General features: G+C 39.1%; 1 protein-coding gene across 1 annotated transcript in view; it reads left to right on the forward strand.

Annotated features, from left to right (window-relative positions):
• The window catches only part of Bank1 (B cell scaffold protein with ankyrin repeats 1), a 288847-nt gene that overhangs the window by 237141 nt on the left and 35199 nt on the right, over positions 1–16507 (forward strand). The window contains exons 10-11 of the mRNA XM_021158677.2: positions 1524–1835; positions 11568–11636. Of these exons, the coding sequence (XP_021014336.2) occupies positions 1524–1835; positions 11568–11636 (381 nt within the window). The remainder of the gene's footprint in view (positions 1–1523; positions 1836–11567; positions 11637–16507) is intronic.

A 16507-nucleotide genomic window follows, 5' to 3' on the forward strand; every position in this document is an offset into this window, starting at 1 on the left:
AGATTCCTAGTAGGAGTCCAACTTTAGAGTGCATTGGAAAGCGCAGTGGGTGGAGAACAAAGGGAGTTAACAGCTCAGGAAATGGGTTCATAAAAGTGAGACAGTTGACACATTTTGCTAAAAATGAAGTGCTATAAAAGTCTTTCCCACACACTTAATCATGTTTCACCCAGAGGCTGTCAGGGAAACAGAAGTCATGGAGTCAAAGTCCCAAAGCTATATTATTCATGCAGAAAGAATCGAGACACAGTGATTTTTAAAGCTGGTGCCAGGCTCAGAGGTATTTAACACTTCTTAAGTGAAGCTAACCAGAAGAATAAAGTTTAAGATGCTTAGGGAGGCTGTCATGGTGGCCTTTCCCAGAACTACCAAAAGCAATTCCTGCATATTCTTGAAAAAAAAAAAAAAAACTCTTTTTTTTTTGAGACAGGATTTCTCTGTGTAGCCCTGGCTGTCCTGGAACTCACTTTGTAGACCAGGCTGGCCTCGAACTCAGAAATTCGCCTGCCTCTGCCTCCCAAGTGCTGGGATTAAAGGCGTGAGCCACCACGCCCAGCAAAACAAACCTCTAGTGCGGTTCTATTAGTTGTACTTTTTCTGAGCATCTAAGATTTTCCACTAAAATCCCAATTATAATAATTATTATCAGATTCATGTTTATCTGAACAAGGGCAAATAGAAATAAAAAGAGTAACCAATAATATTCATAGTGAAAGACCTTCTTGTTGGCCTAGTAAAGAGCCACAGGTTCTTTTTTGCTTATTAACCACAGAGTGCTTCAAATGCTTGTCTGTTTAACAACTGCTACTAAGGTTTCTTAGCATGTTCTTTCAAAGTAGGTAAATATTTTACTGAATATGAACCCCTAAAGACTCCAAATATGTGACTGTTTTCTAACCATACAACTCGCTCTTAAGCCAGTGACTGGCCCCACTCTCTAATATATCCAGATCTCTACCTTGGTGCCATGTTTCTGGATGAGGTTCATGGTCACTTTTGAAAACCATGAGCCACACTCTTAAAAGTCAGTTTGTCATAGCAGGGAAACACTTGTTATGACAGACAGTGGCAGTATGTCTGACTGTTCCCTCAAATCATAAATCATTTTCAGAGATTTTTTAGATTTTAGATGAAATATTCAGTATAAGCAGTAGAAAAGGGAAGATGACTTACTGACTAAAAAAAAAAATGTCTACAAGTTGTATGCTTTTAAACACCTTTCAAAGCATTTGGAGTTGATATATAAATGTATACCTCAATTTTCAGATAATAAATACATACCTAAAAATCATGTTTGAAAAATAATATTTTAAAACACATATTAACGTATTTTCTCACAAAGCTGGGATTTCTTTGTAAATAGTATAGAAACATTTTATTAGAGATGGCACCTTTTTCGTATTGTTTTCAATGGCATTTGAGTAAACTGATTCGAGATGATATACAAAATTAAAGACAGCAAGAATATTGCATAATATAGAAGAGAAAACCCAAACTAAACCCAAACCCTGTTTCCTAAGCAGGAAAAGTACTGGAAGACCAAATGGAAAGAAGTCAAAACTGGAATGATCTCAACGCAAGACCAGAGACAAGAGAGGAATCCAGCAGAGAAGAAAAGAAAGAAGCAGCCCAGGAGGAGGAGGAGGAGGAGGAAGAAGAAAACCCATATGCATTTGCAGAGACTGAAGACAATGAGTATGACCTGATACTGGCCAGTAAGAGTGTCAAGAAAAGAACTGGAAATCGGTCCTTCATTATAAACAGACCACCGGCTCCCACACCCCGGCCCACGCACACCCCTCCCAAAGAAGAAACCACACCTTACATAGCTCAAGGTAATATTTTGTAGTTTGTGGGCTTTTTCCTCAATGTTTAAGTTTTATGTGCATGGATATTTTGCCTGTATGTATGTATGTCTATGTAACACATACATACCTGGTACTCTTGGAGGCCAGGGGAGAGCATCAGACGGTCTGTAAATAGAATCGCAGAGCATTCTAAGCTACCATGAGGGTGTTAGACATTGAACCTGGGTCCTTTGAAAGAGCTACCAGTAAGTTTAACCACTGAGCCATGCCAAGAGCCCCTATTTATTGATGTTTTTAATCCCTTGGTTTATAGAAGACATGGGGTTAGAGGGTGGGGTAAAAAGTGAGGCAATTGGTGATTCAAAATTCTAAAGGCTGTGAGCATCTTTTCACTTTTTCACTCTAGTTTTCTTGCTGCTCTTAATATCTTCCTGTTCCTTCCCCATGATGGTCCCTGGGTCTTGGTGACATGGAGGTGATATAGATGTCCCATTTGTGGTTCAGCACTCCACAGTTACTTACTCTCTGCATCTTGACCAGCTCTGAGTTTCTGTGTTAACTATGCTATCCATTGCACTGATAAGCTTCTCTGGTAAGGTCACAGAGCTATAATAACTTACATGGTAGTTTGATATTGTATCCATTGAACAAAATATTAGTATGTTTATTCCTGGGACCTGTAATCTCTCCAGCCATATGCTCTTGTCCAGATTTACTCTTGGGGAATGGGCCTTAAATACCGCCAGTTGGTTACCTCCATTACATCTGTACCATGATGGTACCCATGGCAATAGCTTGAGATGACCATCATTATTGTAGTTGATTGGTTTTATAACTGGGTTGACTCATACCACCTTCCTCTACTATGAAATTAGAAAGCAGATAGTCAACTTCTTAGTGCAAGTTAGATTTCTCCTCCATGCCCTATGGCCCAAGGGTGTGGTGTTTGCAGCAATAATAGGTCCTCAGGTGTTATGGTAAGTTATGCTGGAAAACTAAGAGCATTGGCAATCATCAGGTATTGTTTGTGGAGGTCTCTGGCATATTCCTGACTAATAACCCAGGGTAATATCTCAGAATCTGGCAATGGGTTTTTTATTTATAAACTATGACTCTTGGGAAAAGATAATAAATACCCTGTTTAGGGTAACAGCATTTAAAGTCTTCTATTATATACGTTTCCATATAGCTTTTTCAAATAATTTTGTATCAGTTCTCCCCACTATAACTTACCCTCCCATCCCTCTCTCCACTCAAAAATCCCTCTCCATTATTCTTACCATTTCTTTTTACATTTTTGTAAACCATGAATAAATGAGTGGTGGAGATTGTATAAATGCATTATTCATATATTAAGCTCTCAAAGGAAATGAAAATTTTAAATAAAAAATGAATAGAGAAAATTTTTAAATTTGATCATGCTTTCTAAGTCTTCATTAATAAGGATGAATTTAAATTAATGTCTCTTATATAATTCTACAAAAATTGATTAGAGTGAGAGAAAGTCAGAAATTTGGGTTAAGTATTCAGAATAAGCAATTGGGGACTGGAGAGATAGCTTCAGATGCAAGCATGAGGATGTGAGTTTAAATCCCAGTGAAAAGTCAGGCACAGATATACATTCCCATAGCCCCAGCTATAGAAGGCTTTCCACATCTTTCCTATTCCTCACACTCAAGTGGATCGACCAAATGGAATGTCCATCATTTCCCAGAAAGTCATCCATCCCACCATCCATTCATTAGTAGGAAGACATGCCCCATCCTTGATTCTTGCCAGAACACAGAATGGCAGCAGGATGTTGGCATATCTGTAGTGTAACATAGCCAAAGAGGAATGTGTAAAGTATAGAATAAAAGAAGAAAAGAGTAAAGAATCAAAGTATATCATTTCAGAGAATAAGGCAGAGGGATGGAGGAAGCCATGAGGACTTTGTTCAGGATCTGAGTGGAAAATGGCTTTGATACACCAATTCTAACAAAGAAAAGGGTTCTATGCATTTGGGGTTCTAGTAAAGTCAGACATTAGGGAAACTAACTAAGAAAGTACAGTGTCTGTGGCCTACTGAGATATGTGGGCTTGGACTGCCACTCAGGATAGCAATAGAGGCAACCTCACATGTGAGCCCTGTGTAGTTTACGTTGCCAACCTCATTCTGGAGATAAGGGAACTGATGCTAAGAGTTTCACTGTGCTGCAGACAGGAAGACACTAGAAAGCATCCCTGTCATTCTGCTCCCTACACCAGTGACAGATGAACTGTGAGTTTCTTCCACCGATATATTCACCTCGCTTTTCTACATTCATATTTATTTTCCCCCTCTGACCTACAACAGTCACAGAGGAAGAGATCAGTTTTCTCTGAATATTCCTTCCCATCATTAAATCCTTGGTGAATGCAGAATTCATAAACAGAGAGAATTTGATAAATATTAGCTAACGAACAAATGGTAGAAGAGGCAGGGTCTACATCCACATGACTTCAGTAGAAGACTTCACTAACAGTATGGAAGACAATTCAAAGGCTATGTCAGAATATGAACTCCTTTTCTTCTGCCTTAAAACAGCCAATATTTAAAGCACTACTGATTTTCAGTGCAGAGCACATATAGAACAAAGCTCCAAGACATCCACAGATAGCTCCTTTTTCCTACTATGGATCACATATCAAAGCATAGCTCTGTCCTGCCTGTAGCACTCCACCATTGTCCACCCCAGAAATGTAACTTAATTCAAACTGAGCACAAATCCATCCCTTTTATCAGGAGACAGGTTCCTGATTCTGATTGTTGTGTGGAACACACCCTAAGATTAAGAACTGCAACAAGAATTGTTCATTTTTAAAAACACATTTTTCATCTATGATCTCCCTGTTCTCAGATCTCATGTTCTTTACACTTCACTCTTCCTGTTATATTGGACAAGATTAAGCACATAGGCATCAAAAATATAGAGATTTCTATAGATGTCTATCTTTTAGTGACAGAATTCTTGATTTAAAACAAATCAAATTAAAAAATTATAATCAATATGATGTAGATAGACTGGTAGTACATCTCCATCCTAGACCAGGCAAAGATGTAAACTCCTGTTAGGAAAAGTTTTTCCTATTAAGGAATCATTTCTCATTTTCCCTTCATTCAGTTAATAGAAGAAAAATAGTGCTGAGTCCATATAGCTAATTTGGGGCACAATACAATTCCCCTTTCAATTTGCAGTTGCTCTCGAGGTAATCTTGGCATTTTGCAGTGCAAAAAGTTGTAGATGACCTTCTTGAGGGATTCTCTGTTGAGAAGACCCTAAATGTCAAGTACAATTCCTTCACTTTCAGTGAATTTCCACTTACAGTTAGTTCACTTGTACTTAGAATTGATCACATACAGTGAATGTGTGTGAGTGTGAGTGTGTGTGTGTGTGTGTGTGTGTGTGTGTGTGTGTGTGTGTGTGTGTGTGTGTTGGAGGGAGGTTGTTATAGAAACTGAAGAAAACTAATTCCTATCACTGTAACTGTGACATAGTAGAATGGCTTCTGTCTTCATTATTCAAGTTGGTTGAAGTGGGTCCTAGAGTTGGAGCCTTGCAGCCCACTCTTTGCCTACATGACCTCATCTAACAACATTTAACTTCAGCACACAATATGCAGGTTACAGGTACTGTCAGAACAGAATGACATAGTCATCCTTCAGTTTGTCTGGTTAGGGTTCCTGCCTTTGCAGGTGAAGTTCTTTATATTTCTGTGAAAAGGTGCAGGTCCAGTTCCACAAAGGAGCTATCATTATGACTGACCATGTACCGTTCATTGAACAGAAGCAGTACAGCTGTGTAACCTGGGTTTAATGAATTGTTCTCCTTATCCTCAGAGCAGAACACCATGGTCTCCTGGCTCATTCACAGAGACACTGAATGAAACCAAGGGGAACTTTCCAGACCACCTGTTAGAGCACTGATACAAGGATAAATCTTATGGCTCTCATCTCTCAAGGATTCAGTTCCATGCTCATGTAAAAGGGGAAAGGCAGCCATATTTAAATTGGGGTGACCTTACATTACAGATTTGAACGTGTGAGCAAATGATTGAAGTGTCTCCAAGTACTTCTATTTTTTTTTCAATTGCACCACAACTTTTTTGTAGTTTTATCCTTAATATGACATGTTGAGTGTGTCCATGGGGAAAAGATTAATTTACCTATAGTAGTAATTCTCAATGTCTCCCAGATGTCAGTTAGCAATGTCTAAAGAGACTTTCACATTCACAAGTAGAATAATAATGGCAGTACCTAGGAGATAGAACTCAGAGGTACCTGATGAATATCTTCTAATTTAAAGATCAGCCTTCTATACTTCCAGTGTAAAAGCTTATGTAGTATAAAATGTCAATAGTTCCACTGTTGACAAACTCTGATCTGCATTATTACCATTATTAAGCAAGAATAAACATTTGAAATCTCTAGATAATGTTCATTTAACAAACTGCACACACACATACACACACACACACCATTTTAGATTTCTTGAATTTTCACTGTTTTCTTCTAGGATTTTTACTGTGAGCATCTGTTTAACTCTGACTGGAGTTATTAGAAATTAGAGTGTTTAGATTTGAGTGATTAGAGAAGAAGATGCTGTATGGAGCTATCCCTGTGAGTGGCATCCCCTCTGAAGAAAGCCCATCAGTAAAATTCATGACCCCCATGAAGGGATGGAATTAACTAGATGTCACTGTGAACTCCAAGGCTGAATAACTTGGTGCAATTGATACAATCTCAATTCATTTTTTTAGAAATTTACCTCTTAAATCATAATACCTGCTTTTCTGGGTTTTCATGAGGACTGAAGGTGCATATGCCCTGTGATTGACTTGGGGCAGGATACAGGAGATGGGCAGATGATACTTTAGGTCATTCTATAGACACAGGGTACAGCAACCTCTACTCCTTGTTAGAGCCTGCATTCTGCTTCTCTCCTCTCATATCCATGTGCAGATATACTAGATTACAAGCCATTCCAAAATATTTACCAGCTACACATATAGAAACCAATTAGAACAAAAGGGTACAGTCCTGGCTTTGGATGTTTTTGATTCACATAGGGAGAGTTCTATTAGCATATATGTATTTAATGGCTGTTTAAAGTTTATATAACCAAATGGATTGTAAAATTAGACTTTAGAAGACCAGATCCTATGAAATACAATTAAAAAAAAACACATAAACCCACTGATATCTAGAATGAAAGCATTTCCTGACACATATGGAGGAAAAGAAGAAAATTCCATTCCAATTATTACCAGTGATGAACCAAAAATGTGTAAGCCTAATAGCTTGAAAGGTTTCCAATGGCTTCCTGACTACTCAAGTCATTTCCCTTTGAAATAAAAATAAAAGATTTGGGTTATTACTCAATTAGTACTTACTCTCTCATACGATTTTCTAACTGAGTGGAAATGACCAAAAATAAGTCAGCCTGAAGCTGGGCAAGCAGGTGTTGTGTGTATGTTCCTCGCCTGAAGGAGGATATGCCTACTCAGGGATGCATGGAGCCTTAGCTAATACAAACTCACTGTGATGGCCTCAAGCTGTCAATCCCATAAAACAACCTGTCTTTTTCCAGAATTTACTCACTTCCTAGTTAGGACAGGTTTTTAAAACAGAAATAGTTTTGTATAAATTAAGTATTCAAATAAAAAGTTTCTTTTCTACCCTGCCCCCTCCCCCCTAAATTAACTAGCTTAAAATTAGAGGAAGTAATTTTGGTTATGAGATATCCTGTGTGGAAAGAAGATTTCACAGTAACCGACTGATAAAGCTCACATTTCTGTTATGAATTGGAAAGAAAATGAATGTTTTCTCCTTAGGAAGCTAAGCATCTGTGAATATCACCCTTGCCTTTCAGTTTCCATGTCATTTACCGCCAGGTCACTCTGTGTTTTCCGCTCTTCTGTCTCTGCCAATCTCTAAAGGAGAATGTACTAACATTAATGACTGTGTGTGCATGCTGGCTGGTGAGTTGGCACACATTTTCCCTGGACACCAAAGCATAGTTTCCATTTTCCTTAGTCTTGATGTTCCTGCCAGGAGAAAGAGTCTCACATTGCATGGCAGATATGACCGTGTCCACATTCCTGTTCAATGTGGTGACCTGTGTTGGATAAACATTCCACACAAGGAGGTGGAACTAATGTCAAAATGTCAGTACGATGAAATGGTTTCAAGCTACCAAAGCGTTTGCACTTTCTTATAGGGGTGGCATATCTTGCCTAAGCTTCATGTGAGTCACTTGGACCACCTATCGGGTGACAGCATTCTTTTCCTCTGTTGAGCCTTCAGAAAAAGGGTTGTTGCTTCTGCTTTCTATTTCCTCTTCTGCCTTTTGTGGTTAGCTCTCATATAGCACATAGTGGGGAGACAGATGGGGAAAACAAAGCTACTAGGACTGAGTATTGACTCTTGTTCTCCCTGACTATGTTACCTCTGTCCTCTCTCATCAGTGGGTACCAGTAGCATGATTGATCTCTGTCTGAATGAACACTGCAAATCGCAGGAAGCTTTGGAAACTGTGAAATACCTGTGCACCCTAGGACCTTGTTTATACAGTGCTGGGCTGTGCACTTGGCAACAGAATAAGTAGTAAAGAACTCCCTTCTCAGGACACAGGATAGAGTGTCTGTTTTCATTTCTCACATGTGATGGGCACAGAGCATCATGGGATTTGTGACTTCTAGTTCGAATCCTCATGAATGGCATTTGCATTCCCCCCAGATTTTTATCAACTTTGCCACACAGACAATAACGTTGAGGTGCTTTGTCCATTTTTCCTGGAAGAGGCACTCTCAATGACTTCTTTTGCTCTCAGGGGACAGTAAACGAGCGTGACGTTAGTAGTGTTGCTGCAGAACAGTCTGGAAAGACAAACTGTGCAAGTGAACTTGTTCCGTTCACTGGCTCCTCCTCTGCTACTTCTGCTCTGCTTAGCATTTTTGAATATTTAACACTATGCTAATTTTTTCATTCAATGTCATTTCTATTCTGGAGAAACTTTTACAGACATCATTTCTCCAATATTTAAAATAAATGAGGGTGTCATTTGGGACATTTGTATTGTTTGAGATGATTTTAAACCTCAAATCTTGTTTTGTTGTTTTTTTCCCCTCTCCTGGTTTCTTGTGTTTAAAGGTAAAGACAAGATATATACTGTGTTCATGTTTTTTTTCGTTTCAAATTCTAACTACAGTTAGCAAGAGAAAAATAAGATTACACTGGGTAAAGGTTACCAAATTGACATGTCAGAAATGGCATTGCTACCATGCCTTGAACACTGACTGGGTAAAATGCATTTGGAACAGTGCTTACCAAGAATTCAGCATATAGATAGAGTCAGCATTGTCAATACATTTTAAAAATCATTCTGCTCTGTGACTTAACTTTCTACTTTTTCTATTAGTCCAAGCCCTCGGACTACAAATAATAGGTCTTTCCTCGTGGCTACGTGGGATGTGAAAAATGCTTCTGAACTTTAAACGCATTGAGAAGACTATTTGCTAAGTCTAAATTTCTGCCAAGATGTGAAACTTATCAGTAAGCTCAGGGGTAAGGAAAGGCACATGGGTGCAGTAGGGGTGAGGTAAGGAATTCTAAGTCAGATTAGACGTTACTAGGACTTAGCATTGCAACCTATTTCCTACCTCCACCTATATCTCTGTTATCAGCATCTCCTCACACCACCACCAATCCCAGTAGTTGGCCAGCTCTCAGCTCCAGATTGACCCTGGTTCAACTCTAGAGAAATAACACTAATGCCTAGTAACTGACGGTCAAGGTCAGCATTAACTGTTCATCACATGGCCAAACATTTGTTGCCAGCATTCCAAAACAGTATCCAGGGTAAATTGGATTTACAGCAAACTTCACACCAAGAAAGCTGGGAAGAGAAGTCTACTTTGCAAATGTTCTGCAGTGTCAAACCTCAGCAGAATCCACAAACTTTTAAGTAACCTGCTGTTTAGTTGGAGACATTACTGTTTGCATTAGCCTTTGAGTTCAAGTCATTTCCCATACTAATGATGCCAGGTTACAGTGTTTCAGTCTTAGGCACTTTTCATTACATCTTAACAATATTAGCAAAAACATGGGCCGCCTGTCATCACTTTATGCTAGGGCAACTGTAGAACTAACTGAAGAAAACATCAAATAGGACTTGGGAGAAGGGGGTGGAATCTAATATCCTAAAATATAGTCACATGACAAATACCCGTCATTGTATTTTATTTAGGAAAAACACAAAAAACCCAGAATGTACAAAGAAAACTGATTTTCAACCAGAGATGTTACTTTAGATGTATAATTTTTCTCAAATGCATCATATTTGACAGAATATTCACTCCTCCTGGGTACATAGAGAGGAATAATCTTTCTCTTGACATCATCTAAGACATTAAGTGTTTAATAAATGTTGATTTGATTTGAGACATTTGTTTTTTAAAAAAGTTGAATGTATGTATTCTTGATTAAGTCCATATATGACCTTGATATTAGTGTTGTTTAAGTAAGAGCAAAACCACAGCAGAACTCCACGATCTCATCATGGACCTGTTTCCCCAGGTCACAGTGGCCAAATGCCAGGCAGCTGTCTCCTTGCCCCCAAGGGTCTCCGTTCATTTTATAGGAAGATCCTGCTGAGATGCCAGGAAAAAGAGCAAAGCCTTGCTCCTGTAACTCCTCCCAGCCGCCTCCTCTAACTTTAAAAGGGAATAGTTACTAAGGAGTAGACACTGTCCGGAGGAAGCAAGAGGCTGAAGGCTAAGGCTTAAGGGTCTAAATCATTTCTCTGCTAACAACTCTGGGATCATTTCAAAATTCACTTAGCCCTTTTACAAGCTGGTTACTTCCTCGTCTATAAACATATGAGGCTGGACTAAATCTCCCAGGCCTCTTCGAGTTCCCAAACCCCATAATTCAGTCTGCCCATAAAAAAATAAATGTAACTCCGGATGCTCATTTTCCAAAAAGTGAAGTAGTCAAGGACCTGCTCTATTTCATTAACAAATACCCGAAAGTATCCAGAACTTTGTGGGTGCTTAATAAATATTAAACACTGAATTTTACCTTTCATCTGCAAAACAGGGTGAGTAATGCTGACTTATTTCCCAGAATTTCATGTGCGAAATAATAAATGAGAACAAAGCACTTTTCAGATAATGAAGTAATTCGAACAAGCTGCTTTAGTAGGCCTGAGGTTGGGGATGATGCAAGAGTAAAGTGCCTTTTTTATTATTACATCTGTGGAACACAACAGGCTTCTCTTTAGTTTAAGAAGAAACAACAATTATGCTTGCTTATCACCCATAAGCCTGATTGAGTGAGTAGTCTCTATGCAAATGGAACCTTCACCCTCATGGGGGTTTAGCCTTTATCACTTCTAAAAAATGGAGCTTTTTACCTTTATCTGATATCAAGAAGGAATCAGCTTAGGAATGCATCCCATCAACATTAACAGACTCTGCCCAAAGAAAATGCTTTCCAAAATTACCGATAAACTGCACACATGAGAAAATTACAAATTTTATAATCTTTATACTCAAAAATGAATACAGTTCAGATAATATTACTAAGAAAAACCTTGTACTTAGAAATGAATATAGTTCAGATACTGTTATTAAGGAAAATGATACCTTGCACTCTGTCTTCATGGAGGCTCCCATGGTATATTTCATATTCTTAAATGCCTTTGCCTAATAAAATTTATGTTCTATGTTTTTTTACAGTGTTCCAACAAAAGGCAGCCAGAAGACAATCTGATGGTGATAAGTTCTACAGTCTCCCTAAGAAACCCGGTATTGATGCTAACTTCAACTTAGTTAACCACCTAAACAAGATTTAAAGAAATCGTAGGGATCTGCAGAAAGCCTCCTAGGTCAGATATAAACAACTGAGTTTGACTGATTTCACTTTGAAGTTTGTACCTTATCCCAAAACAACTATGCCACAATACAATCAATTATTTTCATTAACAAGAACAGGAAAGGCCCCTCATCATATTGCCTGTGGGGATGTTGTTCTCATGGCACCAGGAAGGACAAATAAGACAAACTCCATAACTTGTATCAGAGGCCCCTTTTATAGATCTGTAAATGAGACTAGCTTGGGTGTTTCTTTAGTCAGCTGTAGATGCCAATCAAAGGTAGAACCATTTTCCTAGTGTGTTCTTGCTTTCAGCATTTGATGAAATACCTTAGGAACCATCATTTATCATGTGGAGTAGAGCTGAAGACCACTATAGTCACACCAACATCCCAAACCAGTGGAATCATTTTTACTTCTAGTATTCACTTGGACATTTGTCTTTTTCAAGGATAGACTCTATAGCCTAAATAGACCAAATAACCTAATATGTACTAACTATAGCCCAAGTGTACTAAATACCCTCTTAATAGCCTGTTAATAGGCAATTTAGTGCAACTCTTTTTCAACAGTTGGGACTGAATAAATGTTCAAATATAAGAATCATAAAAATCGGTTAACACAGGTCTTAGGGGTAATCATCTTTGGTAACCTATGAGCAGATGTAATTGCACCTTTGATATAATTTCAGTCCCAAATCATGTCACCTTGAAGCTAGTACCAGGTAATTAGTGAGAAAGACATATTGAAATAAAGAAGACACAGAAACACACACACACCCATGTATGCCATCTCCTTTTGTGCCATTTTGAAAAGGCTAGGAACAGGCTGTACCTACTTCTGACACTCACTGAACAATATTCAGCTCAGAACCTCAAAGGACCCACTCTTGGGATGCTATGAATTGTCACTCAAACAAAGCTGTATTCTCAATTGGTTATCACTCATCGCTTCAAGTAGCATTCCTCATGGCAGCTAAGTTGTACTTAGATTGTACTCACAATGAGTTGCATGGCACATGAACACAATGCTTGAGGAAACTGAACCTCAACTCTTCTATGAATTATTTAGATACACAGCTTGTAAGTCTATATGCAAAATAACCACTCTCTTTAAATAGCAGTTATCCAATACTGACATTAATTTCGTAACTTAGCCATGTCATGATTTACATGTAATGGGTTCCCTCTGCTTTAACACTTGTCTGCAGCTTTTTGTGCAGAGGCTACAGAACAGAGTAAGGCCTGGCTGGTGGAAGCAGGTCACATGAGTGGGCTTTGAGGTTTATAACCAGCCCTAGATTTGACACAAACTCTCTCCTTTCCTCTTGGTTTTCTGAGATGTAGCAATTTCTTGTAGCCCCAAACTTCTCTGCTTCGGCATTCAAGTTTTTGCGACTATGAGGGCCATAGCCTCCCAAACTACGAGCAAGCAATGGAACCATTCTCCCTTAACTTGCTTCTGTTGGGCACTTTTTAACAAGAAAGGTAATTAATACTAAATGTTGGGAGTGAAAGCAGGCTGTAGCTCTAATAAACCTGACCATATAGCTCATTGGAACAAGAAGAAATGTGGAGGAGTTTACAGCTGAAGTTCAGAGAAGCCTTGGAGTGCTATACAGAGAGATTAATGAGCCTTTCTGGTGGGAGTATAGAAGACCATAATGCTGTTAGAAATCCAAACAGAAAGACCAGGCTCATGAGGTTTTAAGCAGGAGCAAGTAATGGAACTAGGCAGCCCTGATGGGTCATGCTGGCAAAGCAGCTACTCATGTCCTGAAAATGTGGGTGAGCCAGAATTCACAAACAAGGAACTGAGTTGCTTTCAGATGAAGTATAAGGCAGCATAGTCTACAGGTTGTAGCATATTTACTCACTGCCTTTAGCTAGGTTTACAGTAAGAGAGCAGAAAGGTGCAAGGAAAATGCCTAGCATAAAGAGTAGGTGTACACCTTGTACTGGCACAACAGAAGTAACACCTTAATGTAAGAAGTCCCCAGCCATCAAAAGCTTAAGAATATAAAACTGAACCCCAATTTTTAAAAATAGACATTTTAAAAGAGAGCACCTGGGTCAGGACAGGAGAAAAAAAGAGTTCCTGAGTAGAGGATGTCTCTAAAGGAATTCCTTTGAAAATATGTACCTAGGGAATTGCACTCATACATGCACTTCACGACTAGAGGTCATGATCCGAGTGGGCCAGGCTATATCTTGATCTAGTGGCAAAGCTCAGTATTGTCATCTACATAGTGCTGTAGGTGTGGCAGGCAGCCAGGATGTGAGAGTTAGAGTCATAGAAGTTAGTATCAAAGTTCCAGAAAAGCGCTGAAGTTAGATAATGCGTAGAAGAATCAGAGTCCCTTCATAGAGCCCCTGTGTGTGACAACATGAAGGTGAAGTCTAAGTTGGGATGGAGAACCAAGGGTGTTAGATGTATATAAAGTGTAGAATGTCTTCCCAAACGAACCTGTAGCCACAGGATCGATCCCAAGAGAGAGGCTGTGTGTGCTAAAAGCAGCCGTAGGAATGGGTCTCATGGAGCTGTGTGTGAGGGTAAGGAGTGTTTTCCCTACTGGGTTTCAGTATTGGTCTAAACTTTCCCTGTTGTCCTCCCTGTCTTCCCTTTTGGAATCAAGTGCCATTGTATGTCAGAATTAAGCAGCCTTCCTTTTGACGTCTGCAGAGGCTCATAGCTGAGTTTGCCTTGAGTCTTAGAAGAGACTCAGAACTTTTGAGTAGTATTGATACTGATACAACTTTTGAAGTTGAATTGATTGCCATTTGCATAATGCAATAGTGACTAGGGCAGATTCCACACCCGGGGTTGGATGTAGACTGTTCCCCTGAAGGTCCCTAACTGATTGTACTGTTTGAGGAAATTGTAGAAGCTTTGAAGGGCATAGCATGGATTACGGAAGTAGGAAAGTCAGTATAGTCTTTTTGACAGTTCAACACAGCCCCACTCCCAGGTCAAGTGTTTTCTGCTTTGCAGTTATAATCCAATTCTACTAGCACTGCAGGTGAGATCTTGAAATTTCAGAATTTGTTCTCCTTCATAGGAGATCAACTAGGGTAGAAACTTGGGGAGGATCTATTCTCGGCAGCTGGATATCTGCCCCACAGAAAACCATTTAAGAAGAGCTGAGAGTTTCCTATGAGCCTAGGGTAGATTAATGTTCCACCATTATGTAGGGAAATAATCTTCACCTATGTTGGGATAGAAGGTTAGAGAGAATGCTGAAAGGAAACCAGTTTTACAAGAAACCTTATCAATAATGCCATGTTTTATTGATTTTATATACCTAGTCCTAAACTCTTGACTAATTTGCTTTACAAAAGTCAATTTTCATTGGACATTTTTAGAGACCTCTGGGAATAAAAAAAAAAGTCACATGTTATTTTATGTCTTTTTATTTTGAATCTTAAATCCAATTTATTTGTAGCATTTTAAATTAGTCACAGTAGGATATTCTTTACTCTTAGCCATCAAGAGTTTACGAGAATAGAACAAACTATTGTGCTATTTCTAAAAGAAAAAAAACATTGGATCTTTTTTTAAAAAATTTTTTTCAGAATCTCCCTGATGACTATAACCTTCAGGAAAATTAGTTTCCAGCATGAAGAAAAATATAATAATAATAATAATAATGTAAGGATCTTATGAAAGTATTGGGTGCTTAAATGGCTTTTTATGTTAGGCAGAATTTTCTTCTGCCTAACAAAATACCTGAGCAACCAACCTGAGAGTAGGGTTTACCCTGGCTCACGGTTTCAGAGGTCTCACTCCTTCATGTTTTGAGAGTGGCAGAGTAGAGAAGTTTATGTCACGGCTGCCAGGAAGCAGAGAGAGTGGCCTGCTCTCTCCAGATATTCTGTATTTTGTAAAGTTTGAACCTCCTCCCAAAATAGCACCACCACCTGGGAGCAAGCAAGCAAGGCATGAGCCCGTGAGTGACGTTTTGCATTTTGCATTGTCCGGCCTTAACTCTTGAAGCTGTTTCAGTATTATGATCATCCAGACCATGGAAAAACACTGCTTCTTACAGGTTTCAGAGCCTTTTTCAGCTCTCCTGGGATTTCATCATGCAGTAGGAATGAAAGCAGATACTTCTCCAGGACTGAGGTCTCTGGAGGAAAAGGGGGATAATGTTTGTGAAATGTTCATGAGTTAAGATTTTCTTTCTTTTTTAATTTTTAATATTTTTATTACATATTTTCCTCAATTACATTTCCAATGCTATCCCAAAAGTCCCCCATATCACCCCCCCCCCACTTCCCTACCCACCCATTCCCATTCTTTTGGCCCTGGCATTCCCCTATATTGGGGCATATAAAGTTTGAAAGTCCAATGGGCATCTCTTTCCAGTGATGGCCGACTAGGCCATCTTTCGATACATATGCAGCTAGACACAAGAGCTCCTGGGTACTGGTTAGATCATCATGTTGTTCCAACTATAGGGTTGCAGATCCCTTTAGCTCCTTGGGTACTTTCTCTAGCTTCTCCATTGGGAGCCCTGTGATACATCCAATAGCTGACTGTGAGCATCCACTCCTGTGTTTGCTAGGCCCCGGCATAGTCTCACAAGAGACAGCTATATTTGGGTCCTTTCAGCAAAATCTTGCTAGTTTATGCAATGGTGTCAGCGTTTAGAAGCTGATTATGGGATGGATCCCTGGATACGGCAGTCTCTAGATGGTCCATCCTTTCATCACAGCTCGAAACTTTATCTCTGTAACTCCTTCCATGGGTGTTTTGTTCCCAGTTCTAAGAAGGGGTATACTGTCCACATTTTGGTCTTCATTCT

Source organism: Mus caroli, unplaced genomic scaffold (assembly GCF_978045245.1).
Source record: "Mus caroli unplaced genomic scaffold, Mus_caroli_1 scaffold_3, whole genome shotgun sequence".
NCBI lineage: Eukaryota > Metazoa > Chordata > Mammalia > Rodentia > Muridae > Mus > Mus caroli.